We start from the raw sequence: 20,144 nt of genomic DNA, 5'->3' as shown, positions 1-20,144 counted from the left end.
AAATCTCTCAAATGAAAACATTAATTTTGTGAAGTTCAACAATTCAAGCCATTGCTTCTATCATAGCTCAGAGTCTGGTATTGAATCATGCTTCATTTACAGATGCCTATTGCAAGAGTCTCCAATTGCTTTACCTTGAATTCAGTCATTCTAGGGTTCTGGTCTATCCTTCGCAACAAGACAGATCTCCAGAGTTAGACATGTAGCACATGATCAAGAAGCTATAAGGACACTTGTAGCACAAAGCCCTCAAATGGAAGTTGGCCTAAGAGTTTTCAAACCTCACAGACAGGGGCCAAATCAAAAGGGGCACTTGAAGTGTGCAAGATGGTAGAATTGAAAATTCCATAATTATATTTATTCATTTGCTGCACAGACACTATCTAATAGAAGTCAGTGGACAGAAACATGCTACTGCTAATAAAAACAAAAAAAACTGCGGATGCTGGAAATCCAAAACAAAAACAGAATTACCTGGAAAAACTCAGCAGGTCTGGCAGCATCGGCGGAGAAGAAAAGAGTTGACGTTTTGAGTCCTCATGACCCTTCGACAGAACTGTTCTGTTGAAGGGTCATGAGGACTCGAAACGTCAACTCTTTTCTTCTCCGCCGATGCTGCCAGACCTGCTGAGTTTTTCCAGGTAATTATGCTACTGCTAATGTTTGATTCTCAGATAGCCCTTGACTTTTCTGAGGCTCATGACCAGTGGCATTTGTAACAAGGCAAAACCATCCCCTCCTGGCATTCTTCATCCTCCCCCAACAATCCCACCTCCAAATCCACAAGAAACTGTGTCCCACAAAAGTCTCTGGCAGATCCCACCAGCCAGGAAGGTACCCATACAGTTTAATTAGCATCATGAGGAACCACTTGGAAAGGTTCTGGATCAAAGTTGGATCACCAACAGTGCTCGTGATGGGGTGGGGGAGCATGGGCAGGGAAGTAAAAGAGAGACAATTCCCTCCGACTATTTTTCTCCTGCAGCTCGGCAATGAGGCTAATCAGTTAAGCATCACGAGCAGGATGCCTGACTCTTGGGATGAGTGGGCCAAGTCCAGGCATTCCTACTACCGAATAACCCTACAGAGGCACAGTTCCACTGGACTGGGCTTCAAGGCACTTTCTCAAAGCAAGCACTGCAATTTGGAGGATATGAGTTCCTGCAAAAGATCATTATGTGGTGCTTTATCATAATTAATGCAAGAGAAACATTAAGGTGCTCAATTTTTGTCAGACAGTATTCATAAAATAAAAATGTTTGTAAAAGGCCATTTTTTATAGTTATCCCTATTTTGAAACTTATGAACACAAAAGTTACCTCTGCCAAACATTATAGAGATTTATATGGTTAATTATCTATGGTACAGTCTATTTTTAAAGATGCATCTATTCAGTGAGTTTAAAATGTATATATTTATATAAATTAGTATCTCTAGTATCGAGATCACTGTCAGCATGCTGCTCCAAGGTGAATCATCCTCAAAGACGGACCTCCTCCTGATTCCCCACTCCCACTAACAGATTTCAAAGATCCTGGAAGAATAACTGGGAAGCTGATCCAGGATAATTGTTCTCTCCCATGAAGCATTGATAGTGGAAGACACAGTTGGGAAGAGTGGAGTAAAAAGGGAATTAATTGAGGGAGAAACTCATGGAACAAGTTAATGGGCCAAGGACATTGCTAGTGTAATCAAGAGACAATTGATTATATTGCTGGAGAGAGATTGAATAAAAGAACATGATGATGCCAAGATCCAAGACGAGCATTGTTTATGTTCAACATAATGTCTTTTTGCCCAGAAACTTTTAGTAATGTTAATCCTTCACCTGCCCTGAGAACATTTGTACCAGAGACAATCAGCCACTCTGCAATTCTTCCAGAAACCCCTCTAAACTTATACTCCTACTTCAAATCTCTCCCTGTATTATTTCCTTTAGGACACTGATTAGCACAAAACTTCGCAGCTTAAACTTAAAAAGTGACTGTTAGTGAAGCAACTGCCATCAACATAATCAGCAATTAATACATGTCACTTGAATACTTTCACTTGCCATACACATCAATAAGTTGAAATATCTTATACAATAAATCAGTTCTAAAGGCTGTGACTATCATTTCAACCATTCATGCTAGCAGCACCCCACAAACAACAATTAGACAGAATGGGCGATCTATTTTTCAGCAGTACTGTCTGAAAGTAATGTTGGACAAATCTGCAGGACTCCCTGGTCATCTTTAAGTAATACCATGGGATCTTTAACATCCCTGGGAGGAGACAAAAGGCCTCTCTTTAACATCTCAAACAGAGAAGGAGTTACCTCTGACAATGCAGCACTTCTTCAGTGTTCCACTGGATTGTGTGCTCAAATCTTAGCGCTGGCTTGAGCCCATGGCTTTCTGACCCAGAGGTGAATGTTTATCAACTAAGCTATAGGCAGAAACACTTCTATCCCATCTCACTAGACAGAATTCAGAACATGTATATTTGAAGCCAGAGGAAAGCTGGGGCATGACTGTGGAGGAGCTCCAACAGCAACTACTTCAGTTTTCTTCATAATAAGGTTTTTACATAGCAGTAGTAAAGCTTAGTCAGAGTAGTAGGGTTTATTAACCAAAATAATTAAAAATTAAAAATAAAAATAACTAAACCTTTTAATTAAAATAAATCCCTAAGTTCCTTTGCAGCCCTGACAAAATGTCTCGAACCCTAGCACTGGGCAGGCATCACAGCTGTCTGGACTTTCACTCTTTGCTGCAGTAAACAGTGTCAATCCCTCTCACTATATTGTCCCCTACTACCACAACATGATTTTTTGCTCCCCCTGCTTGAACAGCTCCCTGTACCATGGTGCCATGGCCAGACTGTTCATCCACCCTGCAGGCCTCGCTTCCATCCACACAGGTAGCAAGCACCTGGTACCTATTTGCCAATTGCAAAGTCTGAGGCTCTTCCACAACTGTCTGCTCGGTCCTTTCACCTGCCTCACTCATGGTCACATCTTCCTGTCCCTCACTGGTGTCCAAAACAGACACACCTATTCTAAGAGGAGTGATCATCTTATGGAACAGTGTCCAGGTATTTCTCACCCTCCCTTATGTTGCGCAGCGTCTGCAGTTTGGCTCCAGACAACAATCCTGATCAAGAATTCCTCAAGCTGTTTACACTTTCTGCAGACGTGTTTGCCCTGGATCGCCTTGGTGGCCAGAAGCTCCCACATTCCACAGCTACATCATAACACCTGTCCCGCCATTGTTTTTTGTTATTTAGTTAACTTAATTTAATTACTTTCTTAGTTAACTTAGAATAATTCCTACATATACTAAAATTTACTATGCTTATTAAAAGCTAGTATCACCTAAAACTATAAGTTATATAATTGCACAGGTTCTATTGGACTTGGTTGGTATTGTGTTTGTGATAGGATTAATTAATGACCTCAGGATAAAGGCACCCTTATGTAGCAGCAACCACAATATGATTGAATTTTATATTCAGTTAGGAGGGGAGGAGAGTGGGTCTAAGACTAGTATTTTAAACTTAAACAAGGGAAACTATGTGGGCATGAAAGCTGAGCTAGCTGAAGTGAACTGGGATACAAGGTCAAAGGGCAGATCAATAAAGAAGCAGTGGCAGACATTTAAGGGGAAATTTCAGAATAAACAGAATAAGTACATTCCTATGATAAAGAAAAATTCTAAAAGGAGGACCAACCATCCGTGGTTAACTAAATAAGTTAGGGAAAACGTCAAACTTAAGGACAAAGCATATAACTGCGCAAAGCTGAGTGGTAGGTCAGATGATTGGACAGAACATAAAGAACGGCAGAGAATAACTAAAAGGTTAATCAAGAGGAAGAAATTAGAGTATAAGAGGAAACTAGCTGGAAATGTAAAGACAGATTGCAAGAGTTTCTACAGGTATTTAAAAAGAAAAAAAGTAAAGTGAGTGTTGATCCTCTAGAGAGTGAGAATGGGGAGTTAATAGTAGATAATAAGAAAATGGCAGGTGAAATGAACAAATATTTTGCTTCTGTCTTCACTATAGAGGGTATAAAAAACATTCTAGTAATAGCTGTAAATCAGGTAGTGGAAGAGAGAAAGGATCTTGGTGAAATTACAATCACTTGGAAAGCAGTACCTAGCAAATTGATGGAGCTGCAGGCTGACGAGTCTCCTGGCCTTGATGGGTTTCATCCTAGGGTCATAAAAGAGGTGGCCAATGAAGTAGTAGAGACTTTGGTGTTAATTTTCCCAAAACTCCCTAGATTCTGGAAAGGTTCCATCAGACTGGAAAGTCGCAAATATATCCCCTCTATTCAAGAATGGAGAGAGGCAGAAAACAGGAAACTATAGACCAGTTAGCTTGACGTCTGTGTTAGAAGGTGTTAGAATCAATCATAAAGGAGGTTATAGCTGGCACTTAGAAAAACATAAGGTAATCGGGCAGTATGGTTTTTGGTTTTGTGAAAGGGAAATAATGTTTAACTAATTTATTGGGAGTTTTTTCAAGGAATAACAGGCACTGTAGAGAAAGGGAAGCCTGTAGGCATACTGTACTTCGATTTGCAGAAAGCATTTGATAAAGTGCCACATCAAAGGTTTTTGTGGAGAATAAAAGCTCAAGGTGTAGGGGCAACATATTAGCATGGATAGAAGATTGTCTGGCTGGCTGGCAGAAAACAGAGAGTATGCATAAATGGGTCTTTTTCTGATTGGCAAGATTGACAAATGGAGTCCTGCAGGGGTCTGTGCTGGGGCCTCAACTTTTTACAATTTATATCAATATCTTAGATGAGGGAAGTGAAGGCATGGTAGCTAAATTTGCAGATGACACAAAGATAGGTAGCAAAGTATGTTGTGCAGAGGACATAAAGAGGTTACACCTGGATATAGACAGGTTGAGTGAGTGGGCAAAAATCTGGCAAATGGAGTATTATGCCGGAACATGTGAAGTTGTTCACTTTGGAGGAAGAATAAAAAAGCAGAGTATGACTTAAATGGGTAATGACTGCAGAATTGCGAGATGCAAAGGTGTTCTAGTGCATGAGTTACAAAAAGTTAGTATGCAGGTACAGCAAGTAATTAAGAAGGCTAATGGAATACTATCCTTTATTATAAGAGGAATTGAACATAAAAGTAAGGATGTTATGCTTTAGTTATACAGAGCATTGGTGAGAACACATCTCGAATAGTGTGTGCAGTTTTGGTCTCCTTACTTAAGGAAGGATGCAAATGTGCTGGAGGCGGTTCAGAGAAGGTTTACCAGATTGATAACTGGAATGAGTGGGTTCTCTTATGAGGAAAGGTTAGACAGACTGGGCTTGTTTTCACAGGAGTTTAGAAGAGTGAGGGGTGACTTGATTGAAGTATATAAGAACCTGAACGGTCTTGACAAGGTGGATGTGGAAAGGATGATTCCTCTTGTGGGTGAGTCCTGAATTAGGGGCACTGTTTTAAAATTAGGGGTTGCCCTTATAGGACAGAGATGAGCAGAAATATTTTCTCTCAGGATTGTGCAACTTTGGAGCTGTCTGTCTCAGAAGGAGGTGGAGTTGGGGTCATTGACCATTTTTAAGGCGGAGATACATTCTTGTTAGGCAAGGGAGTCAAAGGTTATTGATCGTAATGTGGAATTTGAAACACAAACAGATCAGCTATGATCTTATTGAATGGCAGAGCAGACTCGAGGGGCCAAATAACCTACTTCTGTTCCTATTCCCTATGTTTGTATGTTAGTAACCTTTCCTACAATGTAGTCACAGACCTTACAGTTACTGAAGCAGATAGGGCAACCATTTCCTATTTAAACACTTGCTGCTATTCCACACGAGTAGCCTTCTTCTTTGCTTTAACCATTCTATGCATCTTCCATTTCCATAGTTATCCCATCTACCCTACATTGACAACCCACTAAACTGCAATCAAAACAGGGGCTTATTGTTCCACAGAGAACAGCCAGTTGGCACTCTCTTCACATACAGTGTGGATTGTTGTTTTCCCCTTGCATTGGTGTTCTTGTGGGATGTCTTGATGAGTGCGGGACAAAAAGCTTGGACATGTCTCTTTTTTCAGCAATATTCAAGTTCTATACTACCAAATGGCTAATCTCTAACTTATTAACAGAAACAGAAAATGCTGGAAGAACTCGGCAGGTACGGCAGCATCTGTGGAGAGAGAAACAGAGTTGGCGTTCAGGACTGCATGATCCTTCTTCAGATCCTTCTTCTATGAAGAAGGGTCATACAGACTCAAAACATTGACTTTGTTTCTCTCCGCATTTTCTGTTTATGTTTCAGATTTTCAGCATCCGCAGTATTTTGCTTTTATCTCTGAATTATTACCTGAGCCATGTGCAAATCTGCATAGGACAAGATTAGGGAGATAAATGTGGGACTCGAAGCCAGATGTGGGAGAAGTGGGCTCTAGTTCGTGGGGCACTGGAACAAGTACTAGGGAAAATGGGGGCTGTAACACTGGGGCAGTCTACACCTGAACCATGCTCAGACACATGTTCTTGTGAATTGTGTAACGAGGGAAGTAGAAAGGGTTTTAAACTAAATTGTGGGGGCAAGAGATCGGGTGTGGGAAGATGTGGTATATCAAAAACCAGAGACAAGGTAAGAGAGGAAGGTATTAATATGGGAAATGATAAACATACCATGAAAGAAAGGGACAGAAAGTACAAGTCTAAGAGTAAACCAACAGATGAGGCTAGAGGTTACAAAAGTAATACAAGGGCAAAACTTAAGGCTCTGCATCTGAATGTGCAAAGCATTTGATGCAAAACAGATGAACTAATAGTACAAATGGAGATAAGTATGATCTAATAGCCATTCCAGAGGAATGGCTACAGGGTGAGATAGATTGGGACCTGAACATTGAAGGGTATGTGACTTTTAGGAAGGATGGGAAGCTAGGAAAAGGTGGAGGGGTGGCTCTGTTAATTAAAGACAACATTAACACATTAGAGAGGGATGACCAAAGTTCAGCAAACCAAGATATGGAAGTGGTTTGGGTAGGGATGAGGAATGATAAAGGCAAGAAGTTGCTTGTGGGACTAGTGTACCGGCCCCCTAACAGTAACCACACAGTAGGACGGAGTGTCAAAGAAGAAATAGTGGGAGCTTGTCTGAAAGGTACTGCAATCATCACGGGGGATTTTAATCTACGTATAGACTAGAACAACCAGATGAGCAAAGGTAGCATAGGTGGTGAATTCATAGAATGTTTTTGGGATAATTTATTTGACCAGTACGTTCTGGAGACACTAGACCTGGTACTGTGCAGCGAGACAGGATTCATCCATGACCTCATAGTGTAGATGCCCCTAGGTAGCAGTGATCATAATATGATTGAACTTTACATTGTTTGAGGGAGTGAAAAGTGGGTCTAAGACTAGTATTTTAAATTTAAATATTGGCAATTACGAGGGCATGAAAGCAGTGCAAGTGGAAGTGAACTGCCAATTTGAGTTAAGGAATAGGTCAATAGAGATGAAGTGACAGACATTAAAGGGGATATTTCAGAATACACAAATAGATGCATTCCAACAAGAAAGAACAATGCCAAGGGGAGGATCCACCAAATGTGGTTAACTAAAAAAGTTAAAGATAGTATCAAACTTAAAGGAAAAGCATATAATTGTACAAAAATGGGTGGCAGGTCAGAAGATTGGACAGAATATAAAAAACAGCAAAGAATGGCTAAAAGATTAATAAGGAGGAAAAAATTGGAGTACAACAGAAAGCTAGCTGGAAATTGATAAATTTTTGGATATTAGGGGCATCAAGGGGTATGGAAAGAAAGCGGGAATATGGTGTTGAGATAGAGGATCAGCCATGATCGTACTGAATGGCGGAGGAGGCTTGAAGGGCTGAATAGCCTACTCCTGGTCCTAGTTTCTATGTTTCTAACAATGAGGAGAGCCATCCTAGAACTCAAATCTGAACTCAGTTAAATGGACACACTGGTGCAGACTGAGTGAGAAACACAGAATACACTGCAAGTCCAAATAACAGAGAACAGTTTCCCAAACAGTTCTGGAAAATTCAGAAGCCCTTTATTAAACAGCTAGTCAAAAAAACTTAACAAATTGCATTCTAAATCTTAAATTGCTGCTACGCGATTCAGGGATGACATCAGGAAGCACTTACTTCTTCACAAGGGCAATCTGGAACTCTCTTTCCCCAAAAAGCTGTTGAGGTGGAGGGTTAATTGAAAATGTCAAATAAGATCATAGGTTTCTCTCAGGCAAAGGTATTAAGCTTTACTGTACCAAGGTAGGTAAATGGAGTAAACATACAGATCAGCCATGATTTAACTGAATGATGGAAGAGGCTTGAGATGCCGAATAGCAAACCCAGTTCTATATCCCTAAATGGATATCAAGGAATGTGACAGCCACAAGCCAATCTTGTCGAGTCCATATGGCTCTTCTCCAGCTTGAAGAAGTCATACAGGCTCGAAACATTAACTCTGTTTCTCTCTCCACAGATGCTGTCAGACCTGCTGAGTTTTTCCAGCATCTTCTGTTTTTATTTCAGATTTCCAGCATCCACAGTATTTTGCTTTTAGCCAATCTTGTCTATAGCGCTACTGAGGCAATTTATGCAAGCGTCTCTTCATCATATCAAGGCCCTCCTTTTAAATATCCACTGATGAGCAATGAGAATGGCAGGTATACTGGAGCACTAAGTCAGAACAGGAGAGGGGCAGCTACCAATCTTAGGGACTAAAGGAGTGCAGGCTTCCACAGGCCACTCTCATTCTCACACCTGGTAGGTGAACAGATCTCTGCACACAGCCAGATGGTTAGGTCTCGCCCATCAATTTCACCTCTCACTGAACACTAGCACTTTAGAACACGCTGCTGATTAAATTTAGAGAGACAGCAAGGGAAGAAGCAAATCCAGAAACATAAAAACATCTGCACAAACTATTTATAACTTGGCTCATTTTCCTGACACTGACAAATGACTTTTTGCTAACTTTTGCAAAATCAAATTGCTTGAACCTTGCAAGAAACATGAGATCAAAAGGAAGGTTAGAAAAGCTTCAGGTGGAAAATTACCATTCACAAAAAGATTGTCCTGGTGGGAATTACACATCCAGGAAGCAGCAGCAAGCAGATGGAGGAGTATCAAATTATCACAAGTCGTTTTGCATGAGGGATAGCATCAATCATGCCTAGGTTTCAGTGTTATGGACATACATATTCACAAGATCAAAGTCAAAACTTGTTTCTGCTTTTATTAACATGTCATTTTTTTTTTAAAGTTGAACCGTCACTTTACATTCCAATTCAGATTCATTTTGAAATGTACGCAAGTTCCCAGGGTTGTGGGGCAATCCCAATCATGAACCTAACTTTGACAGAAGATCAGTGTGGTCAGCATTTGGATGGTATAAAGAGATACAAACTGCTGTTTCTTTGGGGTTTCCATGGAATTTCAGGACCATGAGTTTTTAAATAGTGAGTGTTGATTACATCATTGGCAGAGCTGGCTCGGAAGAATTACAAGATACATTGCATCTGGAAAGTGTGATTATTAGCGGAGATTCCATCAGCAATAAGAAGTTCAATTACTGAACCTGACTGTGCAAGGGTTAGTAGAGACATGGTCATTAACAGAAGGTTTCAGTTAGGAGGAGTTATTACGTGCCATGAAGGAGCTTGATTAGCACTAGTCCAGATGGCCAATAATCCCATAGGGATGTAGCATGAACAGTTGATCTGATACTGTTAATATGTTTCTCAGTCTCTCATCCATTTCCTCTTTAATGGTGCTATCAACACCTATTAATATTTCTGAAAAGCCACAACAGACCGACACAATTAGGAGATGCTGAAGTTAATCAGAATAATTCTTTACCAGAATTAATGCAAAATCCCTTTTTAACTCATGTGCAGAACAAGCTTTACTGTTACAACAAAGGCCATTTGGCCTAACCAGTGCAAGCAGTCATTTTTGCTCCACTTAAGCCTCTTCTCATCCTCCTTCAGCTAGCTCCATCAGTGTAACCTCGTTGGTGCCAGGATCCAGGATGTCACTGCAGAACATTCTGAGGGGGGGGGGGAGGATAAATGGCCAGAGATTATGGACCTTATCATTACCAACAGCCTGGGTAGAAAAAGGGATGAGGTCCTGCAGGCAGGTTTTAGGGAACTAGCAAAGAGACTAAGAAGCAGAACTTCTAAGGTCGCAGTCTCCAGATTATTCCTGGTGCCATGCGCGAGTAAATTTGGAAACAGAAGGCTAATGCTGATGTATGCATGGGTGGATAAATGATGCTGGAGCTATAAATTCCAGAGAAATTGCGACTGCTTTTAGGGGTGGTGAGACTTATACAGATCAGATAGGTTGTAGCTTAACAGGCTGGGGCCAATGGCCTTGCAGGGTAGTTGTTCATACTGTGGGAGAGGGTGCAAACTAATTTGGCAGGAGAATGGAACCACAGTGTAGCATCAGAAAGGAGAAACAAGGTGCATAGAGGATTGGGGGAGACAGCTAGCAGCAGAGTAAGAAATAGAAAGGGAAGAGGTGAAGTCAGACTAAGAGGGAAGATAGCAAGATCTAAGCCAGGTTTATGGTGCATGTATGAAAATGCAGGAAGTAGTCAAATAAATACATGAAAATATGTCATTGTTGCGATAGCAGAGACCTGGCTCAATAAAGGGCAGAAGTGGGTGCTAAGTGTTCCTGGATACAAGGAGCTCATCAAAAATAGGGAAAGTAAGAGAGGAAGAGAGTCGCAGCACTGATTAAGGACAACAATGTGATTAAGGATGCCCTAAAGGGTACAGTACGGAATCCATTTGGTAAGTGTTAAGAAACAATACATGTACCATTACAATACTGGGTTATTCTATAGGCCAGCAACAAATGGGAAAGAGACAGAGGAGTAAATTTACAGGGAGGAGCAAAAACTATATAGTGATAGTGGGCAATTTTAATTATCCTCATATCCGCACACAGTCCTTGTGGAGACAAAGTCCCGTCTTCACATTGAGGATACTCTCCATTGTGTTGTGTGGCACTACCCCTGCGCTAAATGGGATAGAGTTCGATCAGATCTAGAAACTCAAAGCTGGGCAGCCATGAGGCACTGTAGGCCATCAGCAGCAGCAGAATTGTACTCAGCCACAATCTGTAACCACATGGAACAGCATATCCCCCCACCCTACCATTACCACCAAGCCAGGGGATCAACCCTGGTTCAATGAAGAATGCAGGAGGACATGCCAGAAGCAGCACCAGGCATACCTAAAAATGAGGTGTCAACATGGTGAAATTACAACACAGGACTACTTGCATTCCAAACAGCATATGCAACAAGTGATAGGTAACACTAACCGATTCTACAACCAACGGATCAGATCTAAGCTCTGCATTCACAAAGGCTCCTTAGACAGCACCTTCCAAACCCATGACCGCAACCTCTAGAAGGATGAGGACAACAGACATAGGGAACACCACCACCTGGAAGTTCCCCTCCAAGCCATTCACCATCCTGATTTGGAGAGGTTAGAGTACAGGTGGCATGGAAAGGGTGGAATGGGTGAAGTGGGAGGGGATGATAGAGGGATGGCATGGGAAGGAGGGCATGGGGGGGGCCTGTCAGTTTTTGTTAAGTATTCTAATTTGATTGCGCATGTTTAATGGGTGTTTGCTAGTCTCAACTAAAGGGTACAATTCTAAAAGGAGGATGCAGGAACTGAGAGACCTGGGTGCATATGTACACAAATCATTGAAGTCTGACAGGGCAGGTTGAGCGAATGGTTAAAAATGCATACGGGACCCAAAAAGCAAGAAAGTTGTGATGAACATTTATAAAATACTGGTTCAGCCTCAACTGTAGTGTTGCATCCAATTCTGGACATGCACTTTAAGGAGAGTGTGAAGGCTATAGAAAGGCTGTAGAAAAAAATTATGAGAATAGCTCCAGGGATGAGGATGATGTTCTCCCTAAAGAAGGTTGACAGGAGATTCAATAGAGGTATTCAAAATTTAAAATATTCAAAATACAGAATTGATAGAGGGAAATTGTTACCATTAGTGGAAAGGTCAAGAACCAGAGGACACTGATTTAAGTGACGGGCAAAAGAACCAACGGCGATGTGAGGAAAAGGTTTTTTCTTAACGCATCAAGTGGTTAGGATCTGGAATTCATGGCCTGAGTGGGCATTGGAGGCAGATTCAATCATGGCTTTCAAAAGGAAATTGGATAAGCATCTGCAGGGAAAAAAATATGCAAGGCTACAGGAAAAGGGCAGGGGAGTGGGAATAGCTAACTGTGATTTGCAGAGGCCCAGTATGGACTCTTTGGACCGAATGGCCTCCTTTGTGCTGTAACCATTCTTTGATTCTATAACCCTCTATTCCTGTCTCCCTCATATGCTTATCTAACTTCCTTTTATATGCATCTATATTCTTCTTCTTAACTACTTACTGTGACAGCAAGTTCCACATTCTCACCACACCACTGGGTCAAGAAGTTTCTTCCGAATTTCTGATCGGATTTCTTGGTGGCTATCTCATGTTGAAGGCTTCTAGTTTTGCACTTCCCCAACAGTGGAGGCACATGCTCTGCGCCTACTATATCAAAACACTTCATAATTTTAAATACATCTATTAGATCATTATTCAACCATCTTTTATGAAGAGAAAAGAGACCCAACCTACTAATCTTTTTCTCATAGATATAATCTTGCATTGCTGGTATCATCCTTGTACATCCTTTTTAGGCCTTCACCAGAGCCTCTATATCCTTTTTATAAGATGGTAACCTGTACTGTACTCAGTACTCCACATGTGCTCTAACCAAGGCTCAATACAAGCCTAGCATAACCTCTATTTTTCATCCCATTCCTTTGGAAATAAACCTTAATGCTTAGTTTGCTTTTCTTATGGTCTTATAGACCAGTGTCACAACTTTTGTAATTCATGTATTTGTACTCCCAGCTTACTTTGCTGCTCGACATTCTTGTTTTCTAAGTAAACTGTGACTTTATTTTTCTTACAAAAATGTAATAGACTTAGCTATATTGCAATGCAATTGCCAGATATAAGCTCAGCCAAGTTTATTAATATTTTCCCTGTAATTTGTTGCAGTCCTCCTCAGTAGTGACTATTCCTCCCAATTTGGTGTCATCCAAAGTCTATATCATTAATGTAAATTGTGAAAACAGCAGTCCCAGCACTGATCATTGTGGGATACCTCTTCCCATCTTCTGCCACTCTGCATAGCTACCAATTACTTCTACTCTCTGCTTTCTGTCTTTCACCATTCTGCTACATGTCTTCTAACTCTGCAGGCTGTGACTTTATTTCATATGTAATTTCTTATCTAAAGCCTTTTGGGAATATAGATATATTACATCTAATACATTGCCCTTGTCTTTTCACTCTGCTTCGTACATCTTTAAAGAATTCAATGAGGTTGGTCAAGCAAGGCATTTCTTTTTTAAATTAATGTTGATTATTCATTATTATATTTTTGGTTTTTAGACATTTTTCTATTTTTTCCTTGAGTAAAACATCCATTATTTTTCCTACTGCCGGGCTCACTTTTCCACCATCTTGTCATTTTTTTTGTTCTCTGCTTTTTCCACTCTTCCTGACTGCTTGTCTCCAGGCACTCCAGTCAGCAGCAAGGATTTGCCACGCATCAACTCCAATTCCAATCAACTTGAGGAGTCGCTTGCAGAAATCCATGTATTGCAGACATGAGTGATTAGTTTGTATCGTGCTGATAGTACGCCTGCCATAAGGCATGTTGGCAATGCGGCCATCATCCAATGCTGGCTCACATGACCCAGCCAATGGAGTCTCCACTCACTCAAGAGGGCAAACATGCTGGGGATCCCTGCACGGTAGTGCACTTCTAGATTCAGCAGTCTGTCCTGCCAGGAGATGCCCAATATGTCTGAGGCAGGGAAAGCTGTTCAGCGCATTTCTTTGCTTACAATAGTTGTCCATGCTTCACTACTGTAAAGGAGGGTGCTGAGAACACAAGCCTGGTACACGCAGAGCTTTTTATTTTCAGTTAGTTTGCTGTTGGTCTACACTCGACTTCTCAACTTTGACATGGCAATCCTGATACTGATTGCAGCATCAAGGGACAGGTTGTTGGTAATTGTTGATCCAAGGTATGTGAAGCCATCAACAACTTCCAGAGTGAGGTTGACAATGTTGATAGAAGGTGGAGTTTCTATGGCGTGATGATCAATGGCCTTGTTGAGCTCTACTCCGGTGGTTTCACTGCCCAGCTCCTCCATGACAGGAAAGTCTGGAATAGTGCCGACAGCTTCTTCAGTGACCAATGTTCTCCACTGCGTAGAGTTTGAGGTAATGCTTGACACATCTTTCCAACTGCTTGCTAGGTTCAGTGATGATCATCCCTGTACTTGTATTCAGGGGATGATTTGGTTACTGCTGGGTCCATTGCTTTCTTAATTCCTTCATAGCATCCCAGTATCAGCATCAGGTTGTATGCTTTTGCAGGGTTTTCAACCAATATTGATTGGCGCAGTGCCGAACAGTCTGCTAAGGCATGATTCTGGCAGCTCTGAGAGCATCTAGATTCTGTTTGCTGGAACTTGCTTGTAGCTCATGAGGGCTTTCCCCTTGGTTGCAGAACTGACTCAATTTCAGTCCAATAAGCCTCAAGCTAGTCAGCATTCCTCTGATCCCTTTGCCTATACGCAGTGAGTGCAGAGATGGTGTTGTACAGATGATCCCACTTCGACACTGCACTCCAGCCTTGAACGTTGTTGCCCAAAACAGCCTGGTGAGGATGTTGAGGAACTCCCAAGTCTGTTCTGGGTCAGTAGTACGGCAAGTGTTGATCTGAGGATGATCTTTCTTCTTGAAATGTATAGTTTCCTTGGCTGAAGCCTGACCTTGCCACACACCAGGAAGTGATCAGTGTCACAGTCAGCACTGTGATAGCTAAGTGTGATGAGGACATTGTTGAGGGTGGTACGACTGGTCAGATCTAACCACTGCCAGTGGCATGATCTTAGATGATAATTAATATAAAGAATTAATTAATATTCCCACCATTTCACTGCTGCTTCCTGTGATTTTATCCTGACCATTCCCAATCCAACTTTCCTTTTTAAATTCACATGCCTGGAGAATATTTTTCAATACTGTTTTATGCTTCTTGATAATTTAGCTTCATAGTTCCCTTTTGCTTTCCTAATGTTTTGATTACTCTCTTAGACTCTTCATATTTTCTCTCATCTTGCTTTCCTCTCCTATCCATGTACTCAGAATAAGTCCCTTTCCTTACTTTCATTCTTTTCCCTTATGTATTTATTCATCTATGATGTCTCATTAGTGTTTAGTTTATTCTTGTTTTAGCAGAATACATCTTTCCTGGGCTCTGTTGCGCACAGTTTTAAATATTTCTCATTGCGTTCTGCATCATTGGTTACCAATAATCATATTGAATGGCAGAACGGATAGTTTACTCTGCTCCTATTTCTCATTTCCTTAGGAGAACACTCACCAATAAAGCTCAGAACATTGCAGGCTCACTGTAAATACAACCAGGTCACTGCCAGCAGCAAACACCTCATGTTTCCTCTCTTTGTTTAACCAGAAGCAGCTTCTCCAGTAATCAAAAGAACCCACTCAGCCATAACCAGCCTCTCAGTGCATGCAGCCTTGCAACATTTAGTGGCCATAAACTGCATTACTGCAGCTTCCATCTTACACTCCCAAGGGTTGTGCAATTGCTGGAAATATCAAATCAATTTAAGCAGAATCACAGGTGGAACGGTTTATGCTGCCATTGTTCAGTGACACTATGCCACAGCTCTGAATCATTCAGACAGAACAACTGCCAAATTCTCTGGTTCCACCAACCCCGTAATAAAATATTAGTACTTATACATTCAGTGTAACAAATCTGGTGCTAAGTGAGGTTCCTTCTGTATCACAGTAATCTCAACACAATGACCTGCTGAGTTTGAGCTTTCCTAATTGCACAAGCAAGAGGTGGTTTATAAAACTGAACTGACCATAATGCATATTAAAAGGGACACCAAAGTCATTGGCTGGGAAAGTTACAAACCTGTAGTTAATTGACAGGGGCTGAAATGATATCAAACCCTTGATTTTCAGAGAACTGCATCCTAACTGAACAAAACAGACTTAAGTTACTGCCTTTTACTCCCTCTCAGTTTTGTAGTTAGCATGAAACACACATGCGTCTTAGAATAACATTTTCTTGATGGGTTTCTTCATGGGTTTTTAACTGTGCAGCAACATTTCAAAACTTTTCAACAGGGGATTGAAAAAGCCTCTTACCCCGTGTCTAACTGAGCAATGCAAAAGGGGGTGATTCTTCTCCGTCCGTCAGCTGTCCTAGTTTCAATCTGCTTCTTTAATAAATTCTATAAAGGGGGAAAGAGAGAGAAAGAAAATTCAGACGCTATTATCCAGCACACCATTTGCTTCCACTGAAGCTCCCAGTAATGTGGCCAAGGCTCTTAATTAGTTTTCTTAAGCTGCTCAGTTTATTCAAACTGCTCTTTTAATCTCTCAGGCCAAAGAAAATGCAGTACTATAGAGAATCCTTCAATCAAAAGTAAGCAAATCCTTCAAAACTAAACATTAGATGTGACAGGAGTAAAATATCTTTCAGAACACTGCCCTAGATGCTACAATTGTCATGCGTAAAAATTCTGACGATGGACAACTCTACCATCTTTCATGAAGTCTTTGAAACACAACACCCCCTGGAAATAAGCTGCATCATATTACACCAGCCAGCTTTATAACAGTGACCTGGACAATGCAACCTTTCGTTGCAGGGTGGTAATCCATCCATCGAAAAATAAGCAACAGTCTACCCAATAGGAGAATTCTTATTCAATTTTACAACCTGTTAATGATTGTACTTCATGTAATACTCTGATTCATCGTGCTGTAGAATTGTACAAGGTACCCTAGCCATGTACAACACAGTTTAAAATTACGGATCGTCTCATAGCCACAACAAATTTTGATAACTCCTGGTAGTCAATAATGAGAACAGTTATATTCCACGTTGGGTGTAACCACGTGCAAAATAAAGCAGGGGCTTATTTCAGGACAGTTAGCACCCTGTTATTTGAGAGTTTAAGCAAAGTGAACTCCTCCCACAACCCTTCTGGAGAATGATACCCGTTTAGCAACATATATTTATGAGATAAGAAACCAACAGTATTTTTTTGTTTTTCGCAGCTTGGAGAATAATCTGAAAAGTGAAAGGAATTGCAAGTTGATCAGCAGTCTGACCATGGGGACATAGCTTTCATGCTGAAACTGTCTTTTATACCTTTTGGCAGGAGGATTCATGGGCTCCAACAGCCCATACAATTTGGTGACTTGGGGGGGTGGATGAAGGGTACAGAGCTGAGGGGCACTCACCGGATGCAATGATCTCATCAAATGTCAACTCAGAACAACTGCCATTAATACCATTTTAGAGTCAGCCAGCTATAATTCACACCAGTGATTAATGTAACCAATAATAGATTGACAGCCTGAAGAGAAATGAGCAAACAAATTTGAAATTTGACCAACTGGGGCAACTAACATACAGGACAGACTAAGACCAGTCCGCCTGAGGTAAAGGTTAAAGTAATAGCCTTATGATATCTACCTCATTTTCGTGTTTGAGACTCAGGTACTATTTGAACTATAAAAAGAAATCAATTACAGATTCAGCAGTCTAACAGAGAAAGAAGACTAGAACTTAAATTTATATAGTGCTGTATCACATCTCAAGATGCTCCAAAACACTTTGCAACCAATGAATTATCAATGAAGTACAATAATTGTTGGCAAAACTTACATTATGGTCATCCAAGTCATCAATTAAATTACAGGAGAGACAAAGAGAAGGATCATGCCTTCAAGAGGAAACCAAGACTAGTTCTTAGCACGGACAGGAGCTTGCATCATATAGGTGAGAGGATTAACAGATAATGTAGGCAGATTTAGTGATCTCCTGGATTGGATTCAATTGCTTGAAAGAAATTTTCCAGAATTTTTTTTGCATCTCCCAGTAGATTTTATGGCTGCCTGTGAGCAGTTTGGGGTTGCCTGTGGGGATGGTCTAGTAATGATGCTCCAACTATCATGAGTGTGGGGCAGGCTTAATGGGCCAGCTGATATTTTCCTGGCCATCATGTCATTGATTGGAACTTACTTTTGAGATTAGGTTTAATGCCCCATTACAAGGTATTAGCGGTACATCAGGCAATAATGAACATGATACACGAGCTAGACTGAATTTGGTTAGACAATGGCCTTTCACCTCCACGACATGGGTTAAATCCAGCATTGACTAATGGGCTGAAAATGTCCTTATAAAATCAGCTTGGGTAATTGCAAAGCTATTCCCAGTGGGCTGGTACCTACTGCACAGAACTGATCATAATTCAGCATGAATTGAGAATCTTGTCTAAAGCGGCTGTAGGATGGCTGGTTTGCAAAATGGGAATATACAGCCCTCGTTTTCTTTTGTGGTTGTGCATGGGACTGAGGTACATTATTGGGCAGGAGCATTACTCTGCAAAAATAAATTACTCTGCATATTTTTGACTGTTATTTTCACTATTATTTAAAAAAGTGATTAGTTGAATATGAAACCTGTAATATCTTCTATGCTGCTTTCTTACAGTCAATGTAAGACTTTCTTTAAGAGTCAAGTATGCAACTACATTGATTATATAGTGTGGGGCTTCATGGTAATCATGATATTTTTCTTTGGGCAATGTGCTGTGCTGCCTAGAGAGCAGTGATAAATGGGTTTTTTTGGTTGGCAAACTGTAACTAGTGGAGTGCCACAGGGATTAATGTTGGGGCTCAACTATTTACAATCTATATTAATGATTTGGGTGAAAGGACCAAACATATGGTTGCTAAATTTGCTGATGACACAAAGAAAAGTAGGAGATTAAGTTGTGAAGAGGACTTAAGGAGCCTGCAAAGAGATATAGATAGGTTAAGTGAGTGAACAAAAATTTGGCAGATGGAGCATAATGTGGAAAATGTGAACTTGTCCACTTTGGCAGGAAGAATAAAAAAGCAGTACATTATTTAAATAGAGAGACTGCAGAACTCTGTGATACAGAGAGATCTGGGTTTCCTGGTACACAAACCGCGAAAAGTTAGTATGCAGGTATGCTCGGTCTACAAAAAAAGCAGGACAAACCCCATCTGGTAAATTACCACCCCATTACTCTACTCTCAATCATCAGAAGTGATGGAAGACATCAGTGTGATCAAGCGACACTTACTCATCAATTGCCCACTCATCAAAGCTCAGTTTGTGGCCTGCCAGGGCCACTCAGCTCCAGACCTCATTACAGTCTTGGTCAAAACATAGGCAAAGAATCTGAGTTCCAGAGGTTAGGTGAAAGCATTTGACTAAGTGCAGTCTCAAAGACCCATGGTAAAACTGAAATCTCAGAATTTCAGAATCTTTACAGTACAGAAGGAGGCCATTCAGCCAATCGAGTCTGCACTGGTTCGCTGAAAGAGCAATCTACCTAATCCCACTCCCCTGCCTTATACCCGTAACCTTGCAAATTCTTTTTCAGACAGCAATCCAATTCCCTTTTGAATACCTCGATCAAACCTGCCTCCACCACCCTTTCAGGAAGTTCGTTCCAGACTCCAACCACCCTCTGGGTGAAAAAAATTTTCCTCCATCACCTCTAATTCTTTTGCCCTTTATTTTGAATCTGTGCCCTCTAGTTCTTGATGTGCTCTTGAGAGGGAACAGTTTCTCACTATTTACCTTGTTCATATCCTTCAGGATCTTGAATACCTCTATCAAGTCTCCCCTCAGACCCAATCTCTCCAATCTATCCACATAGCTACAGTTGTTTATCCCTGGAATCATTCTTCTGAATCTCCGGGAATAAGGGAGGAAAACTCTCCACTAGCTAGAATCATACCTAGCACAAAGGGAGTTAGTTGTGGCGGTTGGAGGTCAATCATCTCAGCCCCAGGACATCGCTGTAAGAGTTCCTCATGGAATGTCCTAGACCCATTCAGCTTCAACTGCTTCATTAATTACCCTCCTTCCATCATAAGCTCAGAAGTGAGGATATTTGGTGATGATTGCAGTGTTCAG

General features: G+C 41.0%; 1 protein-coding gene across 4 annotated transcripts in view; it reads right to left on the bottom strand.

Moving 5' to 3' along the window:
• LOC121285555 (protein HIRA) overlaps nt 1–20,144 on the bottom strand; it is a 119,641-nt gene that overhangs the window by 44,969 nt on the left and 54,528 nt on the right. For all 4 annotated transcript variants that reach the window (XM_041202087.1, XM_041202089.1, XM_041202090.1 and 1 more), the window contains one exon: nt 16,322–16,407. In XM_041202087.1, coding sequence (XP_041058021.1) covers nt 16,322–16,407 — 86 coding nt within the window. The remainder of the gene's footprint in view (nt 1–16,321; nt 16,408–20,144) is intronic.

Source organism: Carcharodon carcharias, chromosome 13 (assembly GCF_017639515.1).
Source record: "Carcharodon carcharias isolate sCarCar2 chromosome 13, sCarCar2.pri, whole genome shotgun sequence".
Lineage (NCBI taxonomy): Eukaryota > Metazoa > Chordata > Chondrichthyes > Lamniformes > Lamnidae > Carcharodon > Carcharodon carcharias.
The sequence above is the reverse complement of the archived record's forward strand: the minus strand, read 5'-3'. Positions and strand labels throughout refer to the sequence as shown.